We start from the raw sequence: 20,817 nt of genomic DNA, 5'->3' as shown, positions 1-20,817 counted from the left end.
ATAAATTCATACAGCCACCACCAGCTTTGTTGTTTTAGCAAAATTGTATTGACCAACTATATTTATTTTTCACTTTCTTTATTAAGATACAAACTATACTACAGCCCAAAATGCAAAAAGTCGGTATTTAGTGCAGGGGTCTCCAACATGGTGCCCGCGGGCACCTGGTTGCCCACAAAGAGTCTGTGAGTTGCCCGCCAAAGCACATTCTATTATTAGACTCAAGTTTATTTATTACATATTTTTATATTAGCTTAGCTTCTTTTGTGTATGTTAAATTAAACATATCAACAATTAAAATAAAATAAAATCAACAAGTAAAAGAAAAAGGTTTTGAGTAGACTTTATAAAAGAAAGTAGCCCTCCAGATTTTTTTATCCATTGTGTTAGCTCTTGCTCACAAAAAGGTTGGAGACCCCTGATTTAGTTTGACCTCTCTTGGCACTAAACACATCTTGAACTCCTTTGAGAAGATCCGGAAGTCATTCGATTATAATTAGAAATTATGGTTTCATTTAATTTATGATTAAGAGAGCCTGCAGGTTCCTGCTATTGCAGGGCTCACACTAAATATCTAAACTTTAGCATATAAATATTTTTTCTGTTTTTAATATTACATACACATTTTCTGTATTTTCTGGCTGTATTCTAATAAAGAGACTAAGAAATAAGAAATAATTATATATGGTCATTATACCAATGTAAAAGCAACAAATCTAATAGTGGGATTTTGGCATAAGACTTTTGCACAGTACTGTGTGTAGCTACATTTTAAAGGGCATATATTATACCCATTTTTACAAGATGTAATATAAGTCTCAGGTGTGCCTAAAATATGTCTGTGAAGTTGCAGCTCAAAATACCCCACAGATCATTTGTTATAGCATGTCCAAAATGCACCTATTTGGGTGGGAGCAAAAAAGCGCTGTTTTCATGTCTGTACCTTTAAATGCAAATGAGCTACAGCTCCTCCTTTCCTTTCCAACAGACATTGAGCGCTCTTGGTTTAAAAAAATCTAATTTGTGTGTCAAAAGATACTATTGTCTAGTCTAAGACAATAGTATCTTTAGCCGGATTAGTGTTACAACATGCTAACACATTTAAAAAAGCATTTGGGTAAAATGAACCAGTCAGTCAGTGGCCTTGGCTTTGTTTGTGTGACGTCACATTAACAAGAAAATCAAAACATTATTGTCTAATGAGACTGCTTTGGCTTAATAGAGATTTAAAAAGAAGAAGATGGTGGATTTTTAGGGTTGTTGTGTTCATACGCTGCCACCAGACAAACACCTTAGAATCCTTACCAAACACCTTACCATAAACCTCAGAAATAATGCTCAGGTAGGCTGTGGCATTTAAACGATGCCCAACTGGCACTAAGGGGCCTAAAGTGTGCCAAGAAAACATTCCCCACATCATTACACCACCACTACCAGCCTGTAAAGTGGTAACAAGGCATGATGGTTCCATGTTCTCATTCTGTTTGCACCAAATTCTGACTCTACCACCTGAATGTCTCAACAGATATCGAGACTTATCAGACCAGGCGACATTTTGCCAGTCTTCTACTCTCCAATTTTGCTGAGCTTGTGCAAATTGTAGCATCTTTTTCCTATTTGTATTGGAGATGAGTGGTACCCGGAGGGGTCTTTTGCTGTTGTAGCCCATCCGGCTCAAGGTTGTGCGTGTTGTGGCTTCACAAATGCTTTGCTGCATACCTCGATTGTAACGAGTGGTTATTTCAGTCAAAGTTGCTCTTCTATCAGCTTGAATCAGTCGGCCCATTCTCCTCTGACCTCTAGCATCAACAAGGCATTTTCGCCCACAGGACTGCCGCATACTGGATGTTTTTCCCATTTCACACCATTCTTTGTAAACCCCAGAAATGGTTGTGCGTGAAAATCCCAGTAACTGAGCAGATTGTGAAATACTCAGACCTGCCCATCTGGCACCAACAACCATGCCATGCTAAAAATTGCTTAAATCACCTTTCTTTCCCATTCTGACATTCAGCTTGGGGTTCAGGATATTTTCTTGACCAGGACCACACCCCTAAATACATTGAAGCAACTGCCATGCGATTGGTTGATTAGATAATTGCATTAATGAGAAATTAAACAGGTGTTCCTAATAATCCTTACTTTATAACTTTAGTGTATGTGTCACAAAGAACTTTTTCTCCTTTTGAAAAAGCAATGGTTCAGAAGTTCAATTTAACTTGTGTGCGATGTATTTAGCTGCCCTCTCAATGTTAATTGTGTTTGGCAAGCAGGTTCCCGGCCTCACACTTTACCCTTTAATTAGTTGGTAATCATTTCACGTTCCTCCTCTATCCTTTCACACACATAAGGATACGTTTACAAAGCCGGTCTGTTTTGACCCGTCTTAATTAACTTTGCCTATAACACTGATCACATACTAAACAGACACGTCCGTAATAGAAAAGGAGAATGAGTAACACAGCCAGGTTAGGTCTTAGCTGACCTGCAGTCTCAGGCAGCTTGTCCTCTGTTGATCTGCGCTATCTTCTGGGCTGGTGTGCACTGTGCCGTAATTACTTTCTGTCACTGTCTCTAGCTGCTAATTAGCCCGGCAGCAGACAACAGAGACTCTTTCATTTGGTATCATCACGGGTCATACACTGAAAAGTCAGGTGAATATTTCATGCTCTGTGTTAAATGGAGTAATTAGATGCTGGTTTGCTACTCACTAACTGATTGAAATGCGATGTGTATTTGTCTGTAGCCGCCTCAGGAGGGAACCGTGAATGGGATTCTTGTAGGATACCGCGTGTATTATCGTGAGCTCCCGCGGGAGGACGCAACGGCCGAACCGAAAACTGAAATCAGCCAATCAACGATGAGTCCAGAGTTCAAAGGTTAGAATACCTATATTGTCCGTCTATTCACTTTACTGACTCTCTCTCTCTCTCTCTCTCTCTCTCTCTCTCTCTCTCTCTCTCTGCCTATCTATGTGTTTGCTTATCTGTTTGTCTATTTGTCTGTCTGTCTGCCTACGTCTTTGCTTACCAGTGTGTTTGCGTATCAGTCTGTCTGTTTGTATGTCTATCAATCTGTCTGCATGTCTATGTGTTTGATTATTAGTCTGTCTGTCTGTCTGTCTGTCTATCTGTCTGTCTATCTGTGTCTCTCTCTCTGCCTGTCTGCCTATCTATGTGTTTGCTTATCTGTCTGTCTATTTGTCTCTCTGCTTGTCTGCCTGTTTGTTGGTTAGCTCATCACTCTATCCATCGGTCTGTCTTCCTGTCTGTCTGACGCTTGTCTGAGTGTTTGCTTATCTGTTTGTCTGTCTGCTTGTCCATATGTTTGCTTATCAGGCTGTCTGTCTATCTTTCTGTCTGTCTGTCTAATTCTTTGCTTAGCAGTTAATCTGTCTGTCTCTCTCTGCCTTTCTGAGTGTTTGCTTATCTGTCTGTCTGCTTGCCTGTCTGTGTTTTGCATGTGTTTGCATACCAGTCTGTCTCTCTGTCTGTCCACTTCAGTGTTTTATCTGTCTGTCTGCTTGTCCATGTGTTTGCATACCAGTCTGTCTCTCTGTCTTACCACTTGAGTGTTTTTGTCTTTCTGTCTGTCTGTCTGTCTGTCTGTCTGTCTGCTTGTCCATGTGTTTGCTTACCAGTCTGTTTCTCTGTCTGTCCACTTCAGTCTTTTTGTCTTTCTGTCTGTCTGTCTGTCTGTCTGTCCATGTGTTTGCTTACCAGTCTGTCTCTTTGTCTGTCCACTTGAGTGTTTTTTTATCTGTCTGCCTGCCTGTCTGTCTGTCCACTTCAGTGTTTTATCTGTCTGTCTGTCTGTCTGTCTGTCTGTCTGTCTGTCTGTCTGTCTGCTTGTCCATGTGTTTGCTTACCAGTCTGTTTCTCTGTCTGTCCACTTGAGTGTTTTTGTCTGTCTGTCTGTCTGTCTGTCTGTCTGCTTGTCCATGTGTTTGCTTACCAGTCTGTTTCTCTGTCTGTCCACTTCAGTGTTTTATCTGTCTGTCTGTCCATCTGTCTGCTTGTCCTTGTGTTTGCTTACCAGTCTGTTTCTCTGTCTGTCCACTTGAGTGTTTTTGTCTTTCTGTCTGTCCGTCTGTCTGCTTGTCCATGTGTTTGCTTACCAGTCTGTTTCTCTGTCTGTCCACTTCAGTGTTTTATCTGTCTGTCTGTCCATCTGTCTGCTTGTCCATGTGTTTGCTTACCAGTCTGACTCTCTGTCTTACCACTTGAGTGTTTTTGTCTGTCTGTCTGTCTGTCTGTCTGCTTGTCCATGTGTTTGCTTACCAGTCTGTTTCTCTGTCTGTCCACTTCAGTGTTTTTGTCTTTCTTTCTGTCTGTCTGTCTGTCTGTCTGTCTGTCTGTCTGTCCATGTGTTTGCTTACCAGTCTGTCTCTTTGTCTGTCCACTTGAGTGTTTTTTATCTGTCTGCCTGCCTGTCTGTCTGTCCACTTCAGTGTTTTATCTGTCTGTCTGTCTGCTTGTCCATGTGTTTGCTTACCAGTCTGTCTCTCTGTCTGTCCACTTCAGTGTTTTATCTGTCTGTCTGCTTGTCCATGTGTTTGCATAACAGTCTGTCTCTCTGTCTTACCACTTGAGTGTTTTTGTCTTTCTGTCTGTCTTTCTGTCTGTCTGCTTGTCTATGTGTTTGCTTACCAGTCTGTCTGTCTGCATTTCTGAGTGTGTATCTGTCTATCTGCCTATCTAAATGTTTGCTTATCAAGCTGTCTGTCTGTCTTTCTGTTTGCCTGCCCATATGTTTGCTTATCATTATGTCTGTCTATTTTTCTGTTTTTCAATTTTTTTGCTTAGCAGTCAATCTGTCTGTCTCTCTGGATTTCTAAGTGTTTGCTTATCTGTCTGTCATCTTGCCTGTCTATGTGTTTGCTTACTAGTCTGTCTCTATGTCTGTCCACGTCAGTGTTTTAATGTCTGTCTGTCTGTCTGTCTGTCTGTCTGCTTGTCCATGTGATTGCATACCAGTCTGTCTCTCTGTCTGTCCACTTGAGTATTTTTGTCTTTCTGTCTGCCTGTCCATGTGTTTGCTTACCAGTCTGTCTCTCTCTGTTTGTCCACTTCAGTGTTTTATCTGTCTGTCTGCTTGTCTATGTGTTTGCTTACCAGTCTGTCTGTCTGCATTTTTGAGTGTATATCTGTCTATCTGCCTATCTAAATGTTTGCTTATCAAGCTGTCTGTCTGTCTTTCTGTCTGCCTGCCCATATGTTTGCTTATCATTATGTCTGTCTATTTTTCTGTCTATCTGTCAATTTTTTTTGCTTAGCAGTCAATCTGTCTGTCTCTCTGGATTTCTAAGTGTTTGCTTATCTGTCTGTCATCTTGCCTGTCTATGTGTTTGCTTACTAGTCTGTCTCTCTGTCTGTCCACGTCAGTGTTTTAATGTCTGTCTGTCTGCTTGTCCATGTGATTGCATACCAGTCTGTCTCTCTGTCTTACCACTTGAGTGTTTTTGTCTTTCTGTCTGCCTGTCCATGTGTTTGCTTACCAGTCTGTCTCTCTGTTTGTCCACTTCAGTGTTTTATCTGTCTGTCTGTCTGTCTGTCTGTCTGTCTGTCTGTCTGTCTGTCTGTCTGTATGCTTGTCCATGTGTTTGCATATCAGTCTGTCTCTCTGTTTGTCCACTTCGGTGTTTTATCTGCCTGCTTGCCTGTTTATGTGTTTGCTTACCAGTCTGTCTCTTTGTCTGTCCACTTGAGTGTTATGTCTGTCTGTCTGTCTGCTTGTCTATGTGTTTGCTTACCAGTCTGTCTGTCTGCCTTTCTGTGTATATATCGGTCTGTCTGCCCATCTACATGTTTGCTTATCAAGCTGTCTCTCTGTCTTTCTGTCTGTCTGTCTATGTTTTTGCTTAGCAGTCAATCTGTCTGTCTCTCTGCTGTTCTAAGTGTTTGCTTATCTGTCTGTCTGTTTGTTTGTCTGTCTGCCTATCCATGTGTTTGCTTACTAGTCTGTCTGTCAGTCTGCCTGACCATAGGTTTGCCTATCATTATGTCTGTCTTTACATCTGTTTGCCTGTCTATGTGTTTGCTTATCTGTCTGTTTGTCTGTCTGTCCACTTGAGTGTTTTCTAATCTATCTGTCTGTCTGTCTCTGTTTTCTGTCCCTGTCTGTTTATTTTTTGTCTCTATAATCACTGCTAGAGTTTTGGTCTGAATTAAAATAAAATATTGTTTCAAATTCTTTTTTGTCCAGATGAAATAATTTGTTATTAATAATAACTATTAATACTAATAATAATGCTTAATATATTGAATATATTGTACGTTTTTTGCTCCTTTTTATTTGACTTTTTATAAGGGCTTTTAAACCGTGTTTCTTGTAAAACGCCTCTCTTATTCTCTCTCCCTCTGTCTCTCGCTTTATTTCACTACTCAAACAGCCAAGAGCACTTTTAAGACAGTGAGCAGCCCTTCATTAACCGAATTTGAATTAACACGTAAGTATGTTTTGATTTTATTTTAATTGCTGAGCCGTTTCAATAGTTGTAAACTTTGAAGTGTTAACAAAGTGGCATTGTAGCCCGAAGGCTTTCAAACTGACGGTTCAATCCTCTAATCTGCTTTACCTCTAGAACAAACACTTCCTTTAGTCTTCAGGTTTTTGTTGTTTAGCCTCTGGTCTTTGTCATGAGCTGCTGTGAGGAAAGAAATCTAAATCTATTTGGTCTTTTTTTTTCTTTATTTCCATACCCTTCATCTCAAATCTACTTCTTTATCCTGTCGCCTAGTTTTAAAAAATCCCTTTTTTCTTACTTTTTTGTCCCGCTGTGTTTCTCTGACGTATTATTTTGATAGTTTTTGTTTGAGAGCTTATTCTTTCAGAATCTATCCTCAATATCTATCTATCTATATATCTATGTATGTATCTATGTATGTATGTATCTAATCTATCTATCTATCTATCTATCTATCTATCTATCTATCTATCTATCTATCTATCTATCTATCTATCTATCTATCTATCTATCTATCTATCTATCTTAATGCATTTATTGTTTTTCCAGAGCTCAGCAAGTACCGGCGCTATGAGATTGTCATAACAGCATTTAATGTTGTTGGAGAAAGTCCCTCAAGTTCACCTGTTGAGGTGTTTGTAGGAGAAGCAGGTATGTGTTTATGGCTTTTTACAGTTTTTCTCAATTGCTTTGGCACATTTTTCGCAACAGTCTTATTATTCTCTAAACTGTGAGTGCAAATGTCACAACTGTTTGCTGGAACTTCAGAACTTAATTGCATGTCTGCAAAATGAAGTTACACACCCAAAACATTTAATTCATGCTTCAAAACCTAGTTATCTTGTCAGTAATTTGGCCAAGGGCACCAAAATATAAAGTATTTTTGTCATCGTGTGAGCAACACTGGTCAAAATGTTTAGTTGTTTTTTCACCATGAAAGTCCACCATAGAAAATAAGGTTTCATAAAAAAATCGTAATAATTGAGAAGAGTCAACAGTACATAGAAAAAAGTAAATTAACATTTCTATTTATTCACTTCATTTATTTTTGTATGTGTATTACATTTAAACTGAAATCTTGCTTGTCCAATTGCTGTACATTTCATATTTCCTATGTTACAAAAAAAAATATAATAGAAAATAACTACAAAATAACCTCAATGATAAACTAATTATTCTTGTTGGACATCCTGTCGCTCTTGTTGGACATCCTGTCGCTCTTGTTGGTCAGGCCGAAGATTTTCATTCACATCACATCTTATGTTTTCTATTGCCATGCACCAGGGAAAAAATCTCCAATGAAGCAGACATTACAAACAATATCAATGTCAGATATTTATGGAATGTACATGCATGTTTAGTAGTTTTTGATAAGTGAATGGATCGTTTTGAATGTGATGGCGTACACGATGACAAATGATTGAGAAGTTGTGAAGAGTTTGACAGTTTAAGTGAGAATTGACTCATCAGTTTTGATCAACAAGCCATATGCAATTAGTTGTTGGGCAAACTGCAGACGATTGTACTTATTGTTTGCACACATGTGCCAAAGCATTTGCAATTTGCTCAAATCAATAAGAAATTCCAATCTGATGTGAACAATAAGCTAATTGTTTAGAGATCTGATCTTATTGTTTTGGAAAATAAAATTTTCATTTGAGAATTGAGCCAAAGCAATTGAGAAAAACTGTAAGATATGACAGATCTCGTACTCCAACCACAAGCATGCCATAAATTTAGCTCACCCTTGCAAAAATACCGGGGTGGTACCAAAGTGATGCTTCATATTCACTTAATCCCAACCTTAGGCCATTCAGAAATGCCAGTTTGTTGGCAGAATCACCGTGATGATTTTTCATTGAAGTCTTTAAAGTGCAGATTTCAATTGTCGACTTTTTACCCGGGTAAAGGAGGTTTACCAAATATATGAGGACATTTTTAAGCATTTTACCTTGATCCAGACAGGACAGTGAAGAGTGACTAAAGACTTTTTTAGAAGTATGTACTTATGTGCCATTCACACTAGAGGTCTTCACGGGGTCCACTTAGATCCGAAAACCCAAGGTCCAACCCAAGACCCGATCGGGTCTAAAAGTTTCACGTGTGCCTCGGACACGGGTCAGGTTTAAACAATAGTGGCATCGGGTCTGGGGTAATTTAAAATAAATCTGTTTTTGCCGATTGGACCCAAAGACCCGAACTCTCTCGCGTGTGTGCGTCAATGTCTTTTTCAAACCTCTCCTCTGTTTGCCATGAGCGCTTGCGACATTGTGTTGCTGGCGGTAGGTTAATTTTCATTGAGACAGACATGTCAGTCAATTTTATTGTAAATGTACATTTTAGTGGTTACATTAGTGTCGTCATCAGATAACAAAGTTAAACAAATGGAGTAGCTCGCCAAATTTGGTTGCGAGACCAGCGGGGTTTCTTTCTGTGGGGCTTCTGCGTGCAGTGCTGCAGACTGCAAACACGTCGGTGCCGTTTACATTCAGGTCCAGACGGGTTAAAAAAATTGCCACTGATTCGGTTCGGACTCAGCTCTAATTTTTTCGGGTTTGTCTAGGGTCTGGTTTTTCTTCAAAAAAAATATGCCTTTTGAGTTAGGGTTTAAAGTGATACGGGTCATTTCGGGTCGGGTACATTTCTTTGGACCCGAGAAGACCTCTAATTCACACCAGGCGCGGAAGAGGCGGCAAGCGCGAGTGATTTACATGTTAAGTCAATGCAAAGACACGAATAGTAATCCTGCGGCATGGTACGAATGGTGCAGAGCGCGCGGATGGCGTGAATTGAGCGTTGGTGCAGTAAAATGCGCGAGTTGATAAATCAGAACTTTGGCGGATATTCGCGGGGAGTTAACCAATCAGGAGCTTGCTCTAGTAGTGACGTGATTACAGGGAGCCAGCAGAGTCGCAGAAGCCCCTCCAATGACGAGACTTTCCACGTGAATGTCTCAAATTACTAGAATTTCATGCACGGCTTTCGGAAATCGATTATTTACGTCTGGCAGAGATGACGAGCGGACACCATAACAGTCAAAGTCAGTTGTACAAAACCTTTCTTTTTAGTAAACTCTGTGTACACAAACAATGACTACGTTTACATGCTGTAAACATTCGGGTTATGGTCAGTTTAAGGTCGGGTTTCGGGTTTCTGAAACATTCGGAATAACCCGTTTACATGCGTGAGCAGAGAGAGTTACCCCTGTATACATGGAATTGGCAATATCCTGATGTAAACTGTGATTAAAAGGTAAATGTGGTGATTTTGCGTGGCTCACTAGTGCGCTATGTGGTTTTACCGCCTTCATTTACTAAAAGAAAATTATTATTTAAATCCAGAACAAGCTGCACCGATGTAGAAGCAGGGTAGGCTAAGTTACATGTCTTTCCTTTTATGAGAAAAAGATTAACAAGCTATACTAGCCTTCAGCTAAATATATTTTTGAAAAAAAATTAATTGAAGAACGATTTTCTAACAAGAAGGTTTTTTAAGTGCATATTTACAGAGCATCGGTAAATACAGAACACAACAGTGTCTTAAAGAAATTAAAATTAGAAAGTATTCATGCACCTGTAAATGTACAAAACGAATGCAATAGCTTACAAAAGGCAATGAATATTTATTTATGGCATTTTCAATAATATATTAGTAGATAAATTAACATCTATAAAGTATGAAAACGAATAAATCATTATTTTGGCTAAATTAAGCTGGATGGATAATTTTTATAATTGTCATCCTTTCAGAACAAGCTTATATGCTATCTATAATAACTTACATTATATCCTGAGTGTTACTTGGCCGAAAATATGTAGAAATACATGCAAGTAAAAAAGTACAGAACAAAAATGTTTACCTCACGCGGATAGAACGAAAAGCCGTTAATTAAGCGGACTGAGAACGTGCAGAAACAGTCGAGTCGGCAGATGATCACCAATGTTTATAATGTTTCACGCAGGTACTGTTGATGATAAACTTTCATATCTAAATGTCAGGTATAAGTATTCAGTCAGTTAATAATAAAGCCACCGGCGTTATTGCAACATCCTTATCCACGGAGCGGACGCTGTATACAAAGAAAAAACCTAAGGTTTTTATTTTAAGTGGTTTTAATGCTGGTAAGCAATCAGTTATTTGCCGCTTTGTATTTGTGTTGATCAGTTAAATTAAAGTAATTTTAATCTTAGAAACTGCATCAAGATGCAGATGACGCTACATTTATTCTGTCATCTTTAACTTTTTCACACATTCACTGTATTTAACGAAATATGAATAGCATAGTATTACATTTTGAATTCAAATTCACACAAAAAAATACAAGTTACTCTCATAACTATTGACAATCTATTTGACCTTTATTATACATGTATGCTTTGAAAAACAAGAATAGCTATATATTAATTTAACGTGAAAAACGCGGTTGTTGCAATTGGTTTCCTCCTCGCTCTAAAAGTGTGGTGCATCTCTCTCGCCATGCTTACCTCTACTCCCTGCGGATTTTTTGGCGCATAAGAAGTTCCTCTACTCAAAAGACCAAGATTCCTTGCGAATAGAACATGCGCAGTACACAAATCAATGTTCCTTTTGATGGGAATATCCCGATGCGCGTTTACATGACCAAAATTTTGGGTTAGAAAAGAGGTAACCCAGGGGTAATATTCGGGATTTTAAAAACAGGAATATGAGCATATTCGGGTTTTTGCCGGTGTTTACATGGATGTGCGCGACCGGGTTATTGCTAATATTCCGGATTTGAACGGGTTATTGGCTGCATGTAAACGCAGTCACTGTTCTCAATGCTCGCGTTCATGTGTAGAGATCCAGGTGATACTTCGAGCAAAGTTTCATGATGTTGTGTCGCGCCTTCTTATGTTGTAAAATAGTGGTAGTTCGGTAGCAGCGGACAGCGGCTGGAAGAACGCACCAGGGATCGAGAAGGCATCACACCCTAACCAAGATATAGCGTTTTTTTTCATGACAGTCGAGATGCGACATGTTGTCTTTTGTAGCCCTTTACTGTATCCGTAAGAATCATAGACAGTAAAAGATAAGAAATCCGTAGTTCGTAGCAAGGTAGCCAATGCTTGTCAATAGCCTACTGGTACTCGGTAGGTCCTCAAGATGGCGGCATGACGTAAAAGGTCACATGACTGAAATCCATCTATACCGCGGCTGATGTGAACACACAGTTAGAGGGTTTTGCAGTGAATGGCAAATTTGTCAAATAGTTAAATTGAGTTATTGACTAACAACTATTTTATTGCCATTAGAGTGAAATTACTGAACATAAACTTGTACTGAACATAAAAATGCTAATTTACAAGAAAATTGACGCGGTCAGACGCACTTACATACATACATATACCGTCCCTGTGAATGTCGGGCTACCAAAACGTATCTCTGCTTTGGTCAGTAAAGGCCGTACAACCGCGAGTGTTTAGTTCTTTTTCAATAGGAGACGTGCGGAAAGCGGCAAAACGGGGGCGGTTACAAAGGTGAAGCGGAGTTGGTCCACACACCTTGCTCGTGCACCCAAAATCCTATTCCTTCTCCAGACATGGTACTTCATGACAGGCGCCGTTGAAGATACACATATTTGCACTTAATGCTGCACAAAACACTTCCAATATAAGAGAAAAGCTGAAGCCGCGCGGCGATTTTGCCGCTTACCGCGTACTGTGTGAAACGGCCATAAGAAGTCCTTATCAATATAAAATCATTATGAGTCTGAGGCGTTTATAACATGCATTTAAAAAAGCAACACTCGTTAAATAAAATCATTCAAAATATTATTTATTATCATCAAAATACCTGAAACTATTTGAAACAATTGAAATTGCGCTTGAATCGCGTTGAACTGCGCTCACAGTTACTTTTGCTTTTTATTCGCAAACGCTCTAACTTTACAGGGAGTGGCATTACTGATTTGTCATTAATGCTCTGGACCTGTTGCGCACAATTTCCTCCAATGTCGTCTTTTCAGTCATTACTATCCTCACGTAATAAGTGAAATGGTCCCCAGCAAGCTTAAACATGATTTAGCATGCGCAGTGAAGAGAATTGTCAAAAATCCCTGAGAAGAACAAAGACCAGAGAAGTGCAATTTGCTGTAACTCAGGGTAAATGAAATATTATTGTCAATGATTGCTATGACAAAATAAAGCCCCAACATTTGAAGTATTGAGTGAGTATTTCTGTACTGGCAAGTAGAGCCCTGCACGGGCTCAAAACTCCAGCCCTAACCCGGCCCTGACCCGACGTGTTCAAGCCTTACCCGACCCCAGCCCGACAATGCCTGCAATTTTATCAGCCCGAACCCGACCTGACCCGAGACCAATATCAATCACTTTTAAGTTCTCTCTGACGTGCGCGCTCTTTGATGGGCGCTCTCTCTCTTGGACGCGCGTTCTCAAACATAATAAGAGGTGAAGTATAGCTTTAGCCTACAGAAATGCTTATTGCTTTAATGTAGGGAGTTATAATAGCTCACTGTTCACAGTTCATATTTATGATCTTATAGTCCATTTGAAAATTTTTGTACGAACTGACTGTATTCTTTAGAAAGCACTAAATAACTTCCCTTCCCTTACCTCTCGCTGTTCAGTGTGCAATTAATAAATAAAAATTAGTATGACGTTAATTTTTAAAAGTGTGCGAGGTCCGTGCACGTCCTCAGCTAACAACACAGAAATGGCAAAAAGCGCAATCGGCTAAACGAGCATTAAATATTAATATGACGTTGATTTTTTGTTTTTATTAATTTATAGTCACAAAACTTATCAACAAAACATCGATTAAAATTAAGAGACAAATTATATGAAACAAAATTTATTTTAAAGTAGCAAGAAAAACTTAAATTAAACTCGGAAATAATGTCTGAATCATTAAAATTCTACCTTCAAATTGACCTTTACGCCCTATATGGCGTTTAAAATTACGGTCTATCTTTCGTATTAAGCTAACTAAATTTAAACAATACATAAACAACATTACAACAATATTCAAACCCAACAATACTCAAACATAAATATAAAACAGACATTATCTATAAGGATACATAAAACAATCTGATATAGCGTTTATAATAGCTGGTTGGTAGATGTTTATTATTTTTGGCAAAACCTCCGTTGCAAACCTCCATTTACCTGAATAAAAATAATTTTTACTTTGAAAATGATGCGCTGTCACATTAACATGAGCTGTTCGTTTACATAAGACTCCATCTACGTTCATTTACACTGCAGCGCAACGTCTGAGTTCTCAAACTAAAATAGGGTCTGCAGCTTTTGCGAACGAATCCGTTTATGAGGGATGAAAGCGGTGGTGTGTAAATGAAAGGCGTAAACGTAGCAAAAGTAACGTTTTAAATGACAAACGCATTAATGTTAACATAGCCTCAGATGCACGCTGTCTCTGCTACACACGCAAACACACACACAATGAGGAGAGATGCTAAAATAAGCCCGAGCCCGACCCGAGCCCGGTCTGTAAAAAAAAAAACCGGCCCGAGCCCGGCCCAAATGGGCTTAGCCTGTCGGGCCCCGTTTGGCCCCGACGGGCTTGCAGGACTCTACTGGCAAGCTACGTTTAGAAGAGAGTAGCATTTCCGACAACACGCACACAAAATTCAGCTCTCTCGTGTCTTCTCCGGACACATACACACAAAGCAATCTCTGGAAATCCAGGACTGATTAATATTTTACATTAAAAATAATGTATTTTTTATTTGGGCTACTTATATTCATTTCGGGCAAGAGCACATGCCCGACGGGCTACCAGGCATTTTGAAATTTTGCGAGCCTTGATATAGCACATAGTGTAAGCGGTATTATATTATTGTGTATGTATTAAACTCATGTAAACAAGATGTAAATGTGGCAGGTGCAAAATAATGAGAAACCGTTCAGCCGGTTAATATTTCTTTTGGCAAGATTGCCATGTAGCCGGCCAACAGTCTACCTATTTGTCATTTGGATTCATTCCCCACTTTTAACAGAGTGCATTTAGTTCAGGAGCATTGTTACAGCATCTAGCATGCACTGCATGTTCGAGATCTACCCTGAGATTTTCAATAGCATTCAAGTCTGGGAACGGTGAAGGCCACTCCAAAACTTTAATCTTTCCTTTCTTAAGATAGCTCAGGGTCGATTTAGAGCCATGTTGTCTGGTTGAAATAATCAACCTGTTTTCAGTCTCAGGTCTTCACTGACTGTGGGATATCATCTTGCAGGATTTGTTGGAATCCATTGTTCGTTATCTAACATCTTATCCTTTCCTATCAGATTCTTTTTATATTTTATCCCACCCTATTTATTCTATATCCTACCTTATCCTATCCTATCTTATTCTATATTTTCCTTTTACATACATGGGGTATAAGATCGAATTCGATTCTTCCAGACATTTTATTCATGTTCTTGATCTTTTTTTCACCTTTTAACTTTCATTTCTTTACATTATTTTGGTACTTGCTAGCATGAGATATTTTTATAGCCTTCCTCTTTGTGAAAATCAATTATTTTCAAGATCTTCATTCATCTGCACTGAGAGCTCGAGCTTTTGAGTGCCAGCACAATACCCTGAGTGTTTAAGACTTGGAGAATTTACAGGTATTAAGATGTAAAACTATTATTACCTGACTTGGATCAAGGCCTAATGAGTCAGTTAGATTTCGAGACCTTATTAAAAACTAACACACTAAGGATGAATGGAAAGCCAACTTGCTCAAACTTTTGCACCTGCTACACAAGCTACCGCATGCTACACAATGTACTGTTTTTTACATAAATCATCTTACATAATATAAATATCGTTCTGGGAAAATATAACCTTGATATTTTTAATATTGACTGAGTAAGGTCATGTCAAAGATAGAAATCAGTTATTGAAATCAAACTTTAATTCTCCTTATCTCATTATTAGATTAAGCCTGGATTATATAATCTATAATATTTCAGGAGTGTTCATGGAAACATCACTGCTTGTGCCTTTTTTTACTTGGCTGGATATTATTTTGTTAGTTGTTTATGTCATATTTTAAAGGAGTAGTCCACTTTAAAGATGGGGTCCATTGACTTTTCATAGTAGGACAAAAATATACTATGGTAAGTCAATGGGCCCCATCTATAAAGTGGACTACTCCTTTAATATAATATAATAATACTGTTTAAAAACAGTACAACAAAAATCTAATGTGTCAAAATATCATATGTGCATTAGGCTTTAGTGTCTAAAAATAGCCATACCTGATTTAATTAACTCTTTCCCCGCCATTGACGGGTATTTCCGGCTTTCCGCAATACTGCTATTATCCACCAGGTGGTGCTCTTATGCTGCCTTCAGATCTGCTGCGCTAGAGGTGTCAGACGCGAGTGATTTCAATGTTAAGTCAATGTAAAGACGCGTTGAAGCGCGTCTGGAGGTCTCGCGGCGAGAATAAGGCATTAAGTGTGGCGCAATAGACGCGATTCCGCCTCATTCGCGCGTCTAGTCGAGTGCTACCGTGGGAAAAGCGCGAGTTGAAAAATTTGAACTTTGACGGGAAAAACGTGCCGCGTTAACCAATCAGAAGCTTACTCGAGTAGTGACGTGATTACAGGAAGCGAGCGGAGTCGCAGAAGCCTATGGAAGGCCCTCCCATGACGCATGTTTTCACGTGAATGTCTCGATGACTAAAATTTCACGTGCGGCTTTCATGCGCGAATGAAGCGAGTAAACTCGAAATGTTCAAGCTGATTCATTTGATATATTGTATGTTTATATATTTTAAAAAGAAAATTTTGTGGAAGGCATTAAACCTTTTTGAAAATCATGAAAAATGCTGGCGCTGGCTGGCAATTAAAAAAAAACACTGGCGGGGAAAGAGTTAAAGAGCTATTGTATGTATAGGTTAAAAGGGATAAATACGGTTGCATTTCACTGCCTATAATGCATATTAATGCATAAGCTTGTGTCACAATGTCAAAACTAATTTGCCTGCAAACTCATCTGATATGTAGAGCATCATGAAAGCCCATTACTTAAGCTAATTTTAAAAATGAGCCATGTGCACTAAACAGATCATTGAGCACATCTGACCTCTGAAAGATTTGAACGAAAGTGATGTCACATCCTTAAATAGAAAGTCCCACGGCATGACTGTAACATGAAAGGCAACCATGCCATCTTACTTACATATCTCTTATTATATTAGGGTAGAAATGAGATGAAATGACTCGCAGTCACACAGGGATTTACATTAGAATGGTTTATTAATAGAACCTGATGGAATCTGCTTATGTATTTGCATTTTATGTGATTATTTTATGAAAGAAATAGTTCACAAGGAAATAATAAAAGATGTATGACTTACTTTCTTCAGTTAAAGGTGCATTGTGTAACAAGGATCTCTTGACAGAAATGTGATATAATATACACAACTATATACACTAGTCATTCCAGACATTCATGCGGAAATTCACATCATAGGAGGGGCTTCTGCGACTCCGCTCGCTTCCTGTAATCACGTCACTACTAGAGCAAGCTCCTGATTGGTTAACATATCGCCCAAAACTATTATTTAAGGTTTTTATACACCACTGATGATATAGTTATGTATATTATCTTGCATTTCTGTCAAGAGAACACACATTGCACATTTAAATTTCTCATTAAAACATTTCAACTCGAATTAGTACAAATCTCATGCATGTTTATTGATTTTTATGGCGGCCTGTTTACAGTTGCATTACAGTTTCCACATTATGTGTTTCAATAAATCACTGAAGCTATATTTCCTTTGACTTTAGTTACTGTCCATTATGTCACAGTGAAATGTCATTTACCCTTCACCTGAGGCAGACGGTGCATGATGTTAATGGCTTTCGTGCTATGACACATTTCATCCCCCACATTGCACATTTGATTTGTTTGATATTTGAATCTAAAATAGTAATTTTGTGTGTGTGTGTGTGTGTGTGTGTGTGTGTGTGTGTGTGTGTGTGTGTGTGTGTGTGTGTGTGTGTGTGTGTGTGTGTGTTTATAGCTCCTTCAGTATCCCCTCAGAACATCCAGGTGAAAGCTGTTTCCTCCTCTCAGCTGGACGTCGAGTGGCAGCCTCCGCCCGTAGAGACACAGAACGGGAACATTCAGGGATACAAGGTGACCCATAATGACTGTGAATATAGGGTTTAAATATTTACACAAAGAAGTACACAAAAAAGTATGTAAGGCAACATGTTTTTATGTCAGAAAAAATATATACATATACATAATTTCTTTTTAAAGGGGTAGTTTACCCACAAGTTTAAATCAGGTCATCATTTACTCACCCTCGTGTTGTTCTGAATCTGTATGAGTTTCTTTATTCTTTATTCTTTTATTAAAACGCTGTAGTGTTATCATCTTAAAAGGGGTTAAAAATAGTCCATCCATCCATACATCAATAAAGTAATCCAAATGACTTTTATAGGTTAATATATAAATCTTTTGAAGTGAAACGATATGTTTGTGAGAGAAAACCATTCTTCTCATTTTTCACTCCATCAGCTATTGGCCAGCCTGCACATATTGTGCTTTATTCTGCGTTGTCAGATTTTACACTACGGGGCAATACTTTCATGCATAAAAATGCGTAATCCATAAATGTTTAGTTGGAATACCGACATGAACCGGGATAAAAAGTAATTCCAAACGCAGTTAGGTGTTCCATCTGTTTGCCCGCATAAATACTGAAGTTCATTTGCAGTCTCTAATCCTTTATCTGACAGTCATTTGTTGATTTCACTATATTAGCTTCCATCCTCATTTTGTTTTTACGCCATCTGTACGTCTGTCTTTCATGGACAGCTGAACAGGAACTGATAATAAATCCTTATATTCTCAGCATAAACATGAAGTACCCATCATTCACATCCTATTCAGATCTTATTATGGTGTGCATAATAAATAAACCATGGCCATAAAACTTATTTTGAACATGTAAACATACATTTTACAATAAATATCATTGCATTAGACACAACATTTCACAGTGGCTTCTTCAAATAAATAATGCTAGAGATTTTAAAACACATGAATTTATAATGTTATCTTTAGAATTTAGTTAAAGGAAAACACCACCGTTTTTCAATATTTTACTATGTTATTACCTCATATTAGACAAATTAATACATACCTATTTTTTTTCAATGCATGCTCTAATCTTTGTACAGCGCGTTGTGAATGTGTTAGCATTTAGCCTAGCCCCATTCATTCCTTAGGATCCAAACAGGGATGAATTTAGAAGCCACCAAACACTTCCATGTTTTCCCTATGGAAGTGTTTGGTGCGCAGTGACATCACTCCTGACTACTCCCCCTCTTGCTCGAACTTCTGTCAATATTACTGCGCGCCGAGGCCGAAGTGCTACAAACTAAGTGCTCTTCCGCCATACAATATAGTTCTTATTTTTTATCCGCTTTTAAAATCGGCACGTTTTATTTTTTGCCACCATACTTACTCGTGTAACTACTCATGTAACAGTCTTTAAATAGGGAAAACATGGAAGTGTTTGGTGGCTTCTAAATTCATCCCTGTTTGGATCCTAAGGAATGAATGGGGCTAGGCTAAATGCTAACACATTCACGACGCGCTGTACAAAGATTAAGTTCACGCATTGAAAAAAGATAGGTATGTATTAATTAGTCTAAGTTGAGGTAAAATTTTGAAAAAAGGTGGTGTTTTCCTTTAATGCAAGTTCACATAAACACCAAACTATTGGTATTGGCAGATATTAGTCTAAATAATCAGCTATTATTGTTGATATTTTGCACTTTTATGCAACGTAGAGGCATCCACAAATATTCTTTGCCCCCGCATTTGTAAGTAACACAATCTCACGTTCCACAGATCCACTACTGGGAAAAGGATAAACAGAATGAGACGGAGAAGGAGCTGCTCTTGTTTGTTCCCGATACCTCCGTGCACCTGAAGAATCTGACGTCATACGCCACCTACCTCGTGCAACTGTCTGCGTTTAATGCGGCGGGGGACGGCCCACTCAGCGCCGCCCGTAAAGGACGAACACTGCAGGCTGGTGAGTCCCGCTGGTGCGGCGTTATGCTCGCCTGGAGGCAGATGTGCCAGCCGGCAAGACGCTCGTGTTCAAAATATTGTCAAACTGTTTCACTCAACTGGTTCTAATGCTTCTGTTAAAACTAAACACAGAGCCTGTTGCTCTTACGAGTCTCTATACTTGCTTTGGCAAATAAAAATACGTTCACTTAATATTTACATTCATGCACTTGACAGATGCTTTTATCCTTATTCAGTCTTTACATTTGCCTATGTGTGTTTTCTGGGATCGAACTCATAGCATTTGTGACCTTACTTTACCCATTTATGTTGTTCTTAATATTTTGAGGTTTATGTTGTTTCTCTCTCTCTCTCTTTCCCAAGCTCCTGGAGCTCCCAGTCATGTTCTGTTCTCGGAGGTAACAGGGAGCTCATTGAATGTGTCGTGGGGAGCACCTCTACAGCCCAATGGAGTGCTGGAAGGTTACAGAGTGATCTACGAGCCCACGGCACCTGTTCATGGTGAGCATGATGTAAAGGACTGTTGTCACCCTATAGCCATCCATCAAAAATTAAACCATTAAAACCTCTGTAGTCACACACTACTGTTCAGAAGTTTAGAAATACTTGACTGAAATGTTTTTCATCGTCTTAAAAACCTTTTGATCTTAAGGCGTGTCTAAATTTGTTTGCCAACATATTAATCTTTCATTTGGATTTTTTTTGGAATAAGATTTATATTTTCAATAGAGGTCTAGGTCTAACACAAAGGGTTGATTCTCACGAAATCCAGATTTAGGTGGTGTCCAGCATCAGAATTTTTTAAAAGCCCTTGAAGCCCATTTTTTGCACATTAAATAGATTAAGGTCTGAACTTACTATAACCATTATTTTTAGAGGATTTAAAAATATTTCCTATAGAATTATTTACATTTTTTAGATTATCATTATCAAAAATTATCATTACCGCAACATGATATTACATTAAATATATGCATTTACAAACTTATGTTTCGGTAATGAGAACTAAAAAGTCGTCTTGGTACCTAGACAAACAAAATTTCAATTTTTATCTGGAGAGAAAAAATATGATTGCAATACCAGTTTTGGCCACAATCCTACATACTGTTCCTTTAACAGTGGATTCGGTATTCGGCAGAACCCAAAAAATCTGGATTCGGTGCATCCCTAGTTTCTACAGAAGCCCTAAACAGACAAACTGGTCTATAAAGAGCGTTTAGACACTACCTTGTCTCAGACGATGCAATGTTTGTACTGTGGCGGCTACCGTAGCTTGTCTATGCGTTCCGAAAGGG

General features: G+C 38.6%; 1 protein-coding gene across 3 annotated transcripts in view; it reads left to right on the top strand.

Annotated features, from left to right (window-relative positions):
- The window catches only part of sdk1b (sidekick cell adhesion molecule 1b), a 328,241-nt gene that overhangs the window by 297,641 nt on the left and 9,783 nt on the right, over window positions 1–20,817 (top strand). For all 3 annotated transcript variants that reach the window (XM_065254359.2, XM_065254358.2, XM_065254357.2), the window contains 6 exons: window positions 2,747–2,879; window positions 6,392–6,448; window positions 7,016–7,117; window positions 17,493–17,608; window positions 19,337–19,523; window positions 19,886–20,023. In XM_065254359.2, coding sequence (XP_065110431.1) covers window positions 2,747–2,879; window positions 6,392–6,448; window positions 7,016–7,117; window positions 17,493–17,608; window positions 19,337–19,523; window positions 19,886–20,023 — 733 coding nt within the window. The remainder of the gene's footprint in view (window positions 1–2,746; window positions 2,880–6,391; window positions 6,449–7,015; window positions 7,118–17,492; window positions 17,609–19,336; window positions 19,524–19,885; window positions 20,024–20,817) is intronic.

This window comes from Paramisgurnus dabryanus, chromosome 4 (genome assembly GCF_030506205.2).
Source record: "Paramisgurnus dabryanus chromosome 4, PD_genome_1.1, whole genome shotgun sequence".
Classification (NCBI taxonomy): domain Eukaryota; kingdom Metazoa; phylum Chordata; class Actinopteri; order Cypriniformes; family Cobitidae; genus Paramisgurnus; species Paramisgurnus dabryanus.
This window is presented reverse-complemented; position numbering and strand designations above follow the sequence as displayed.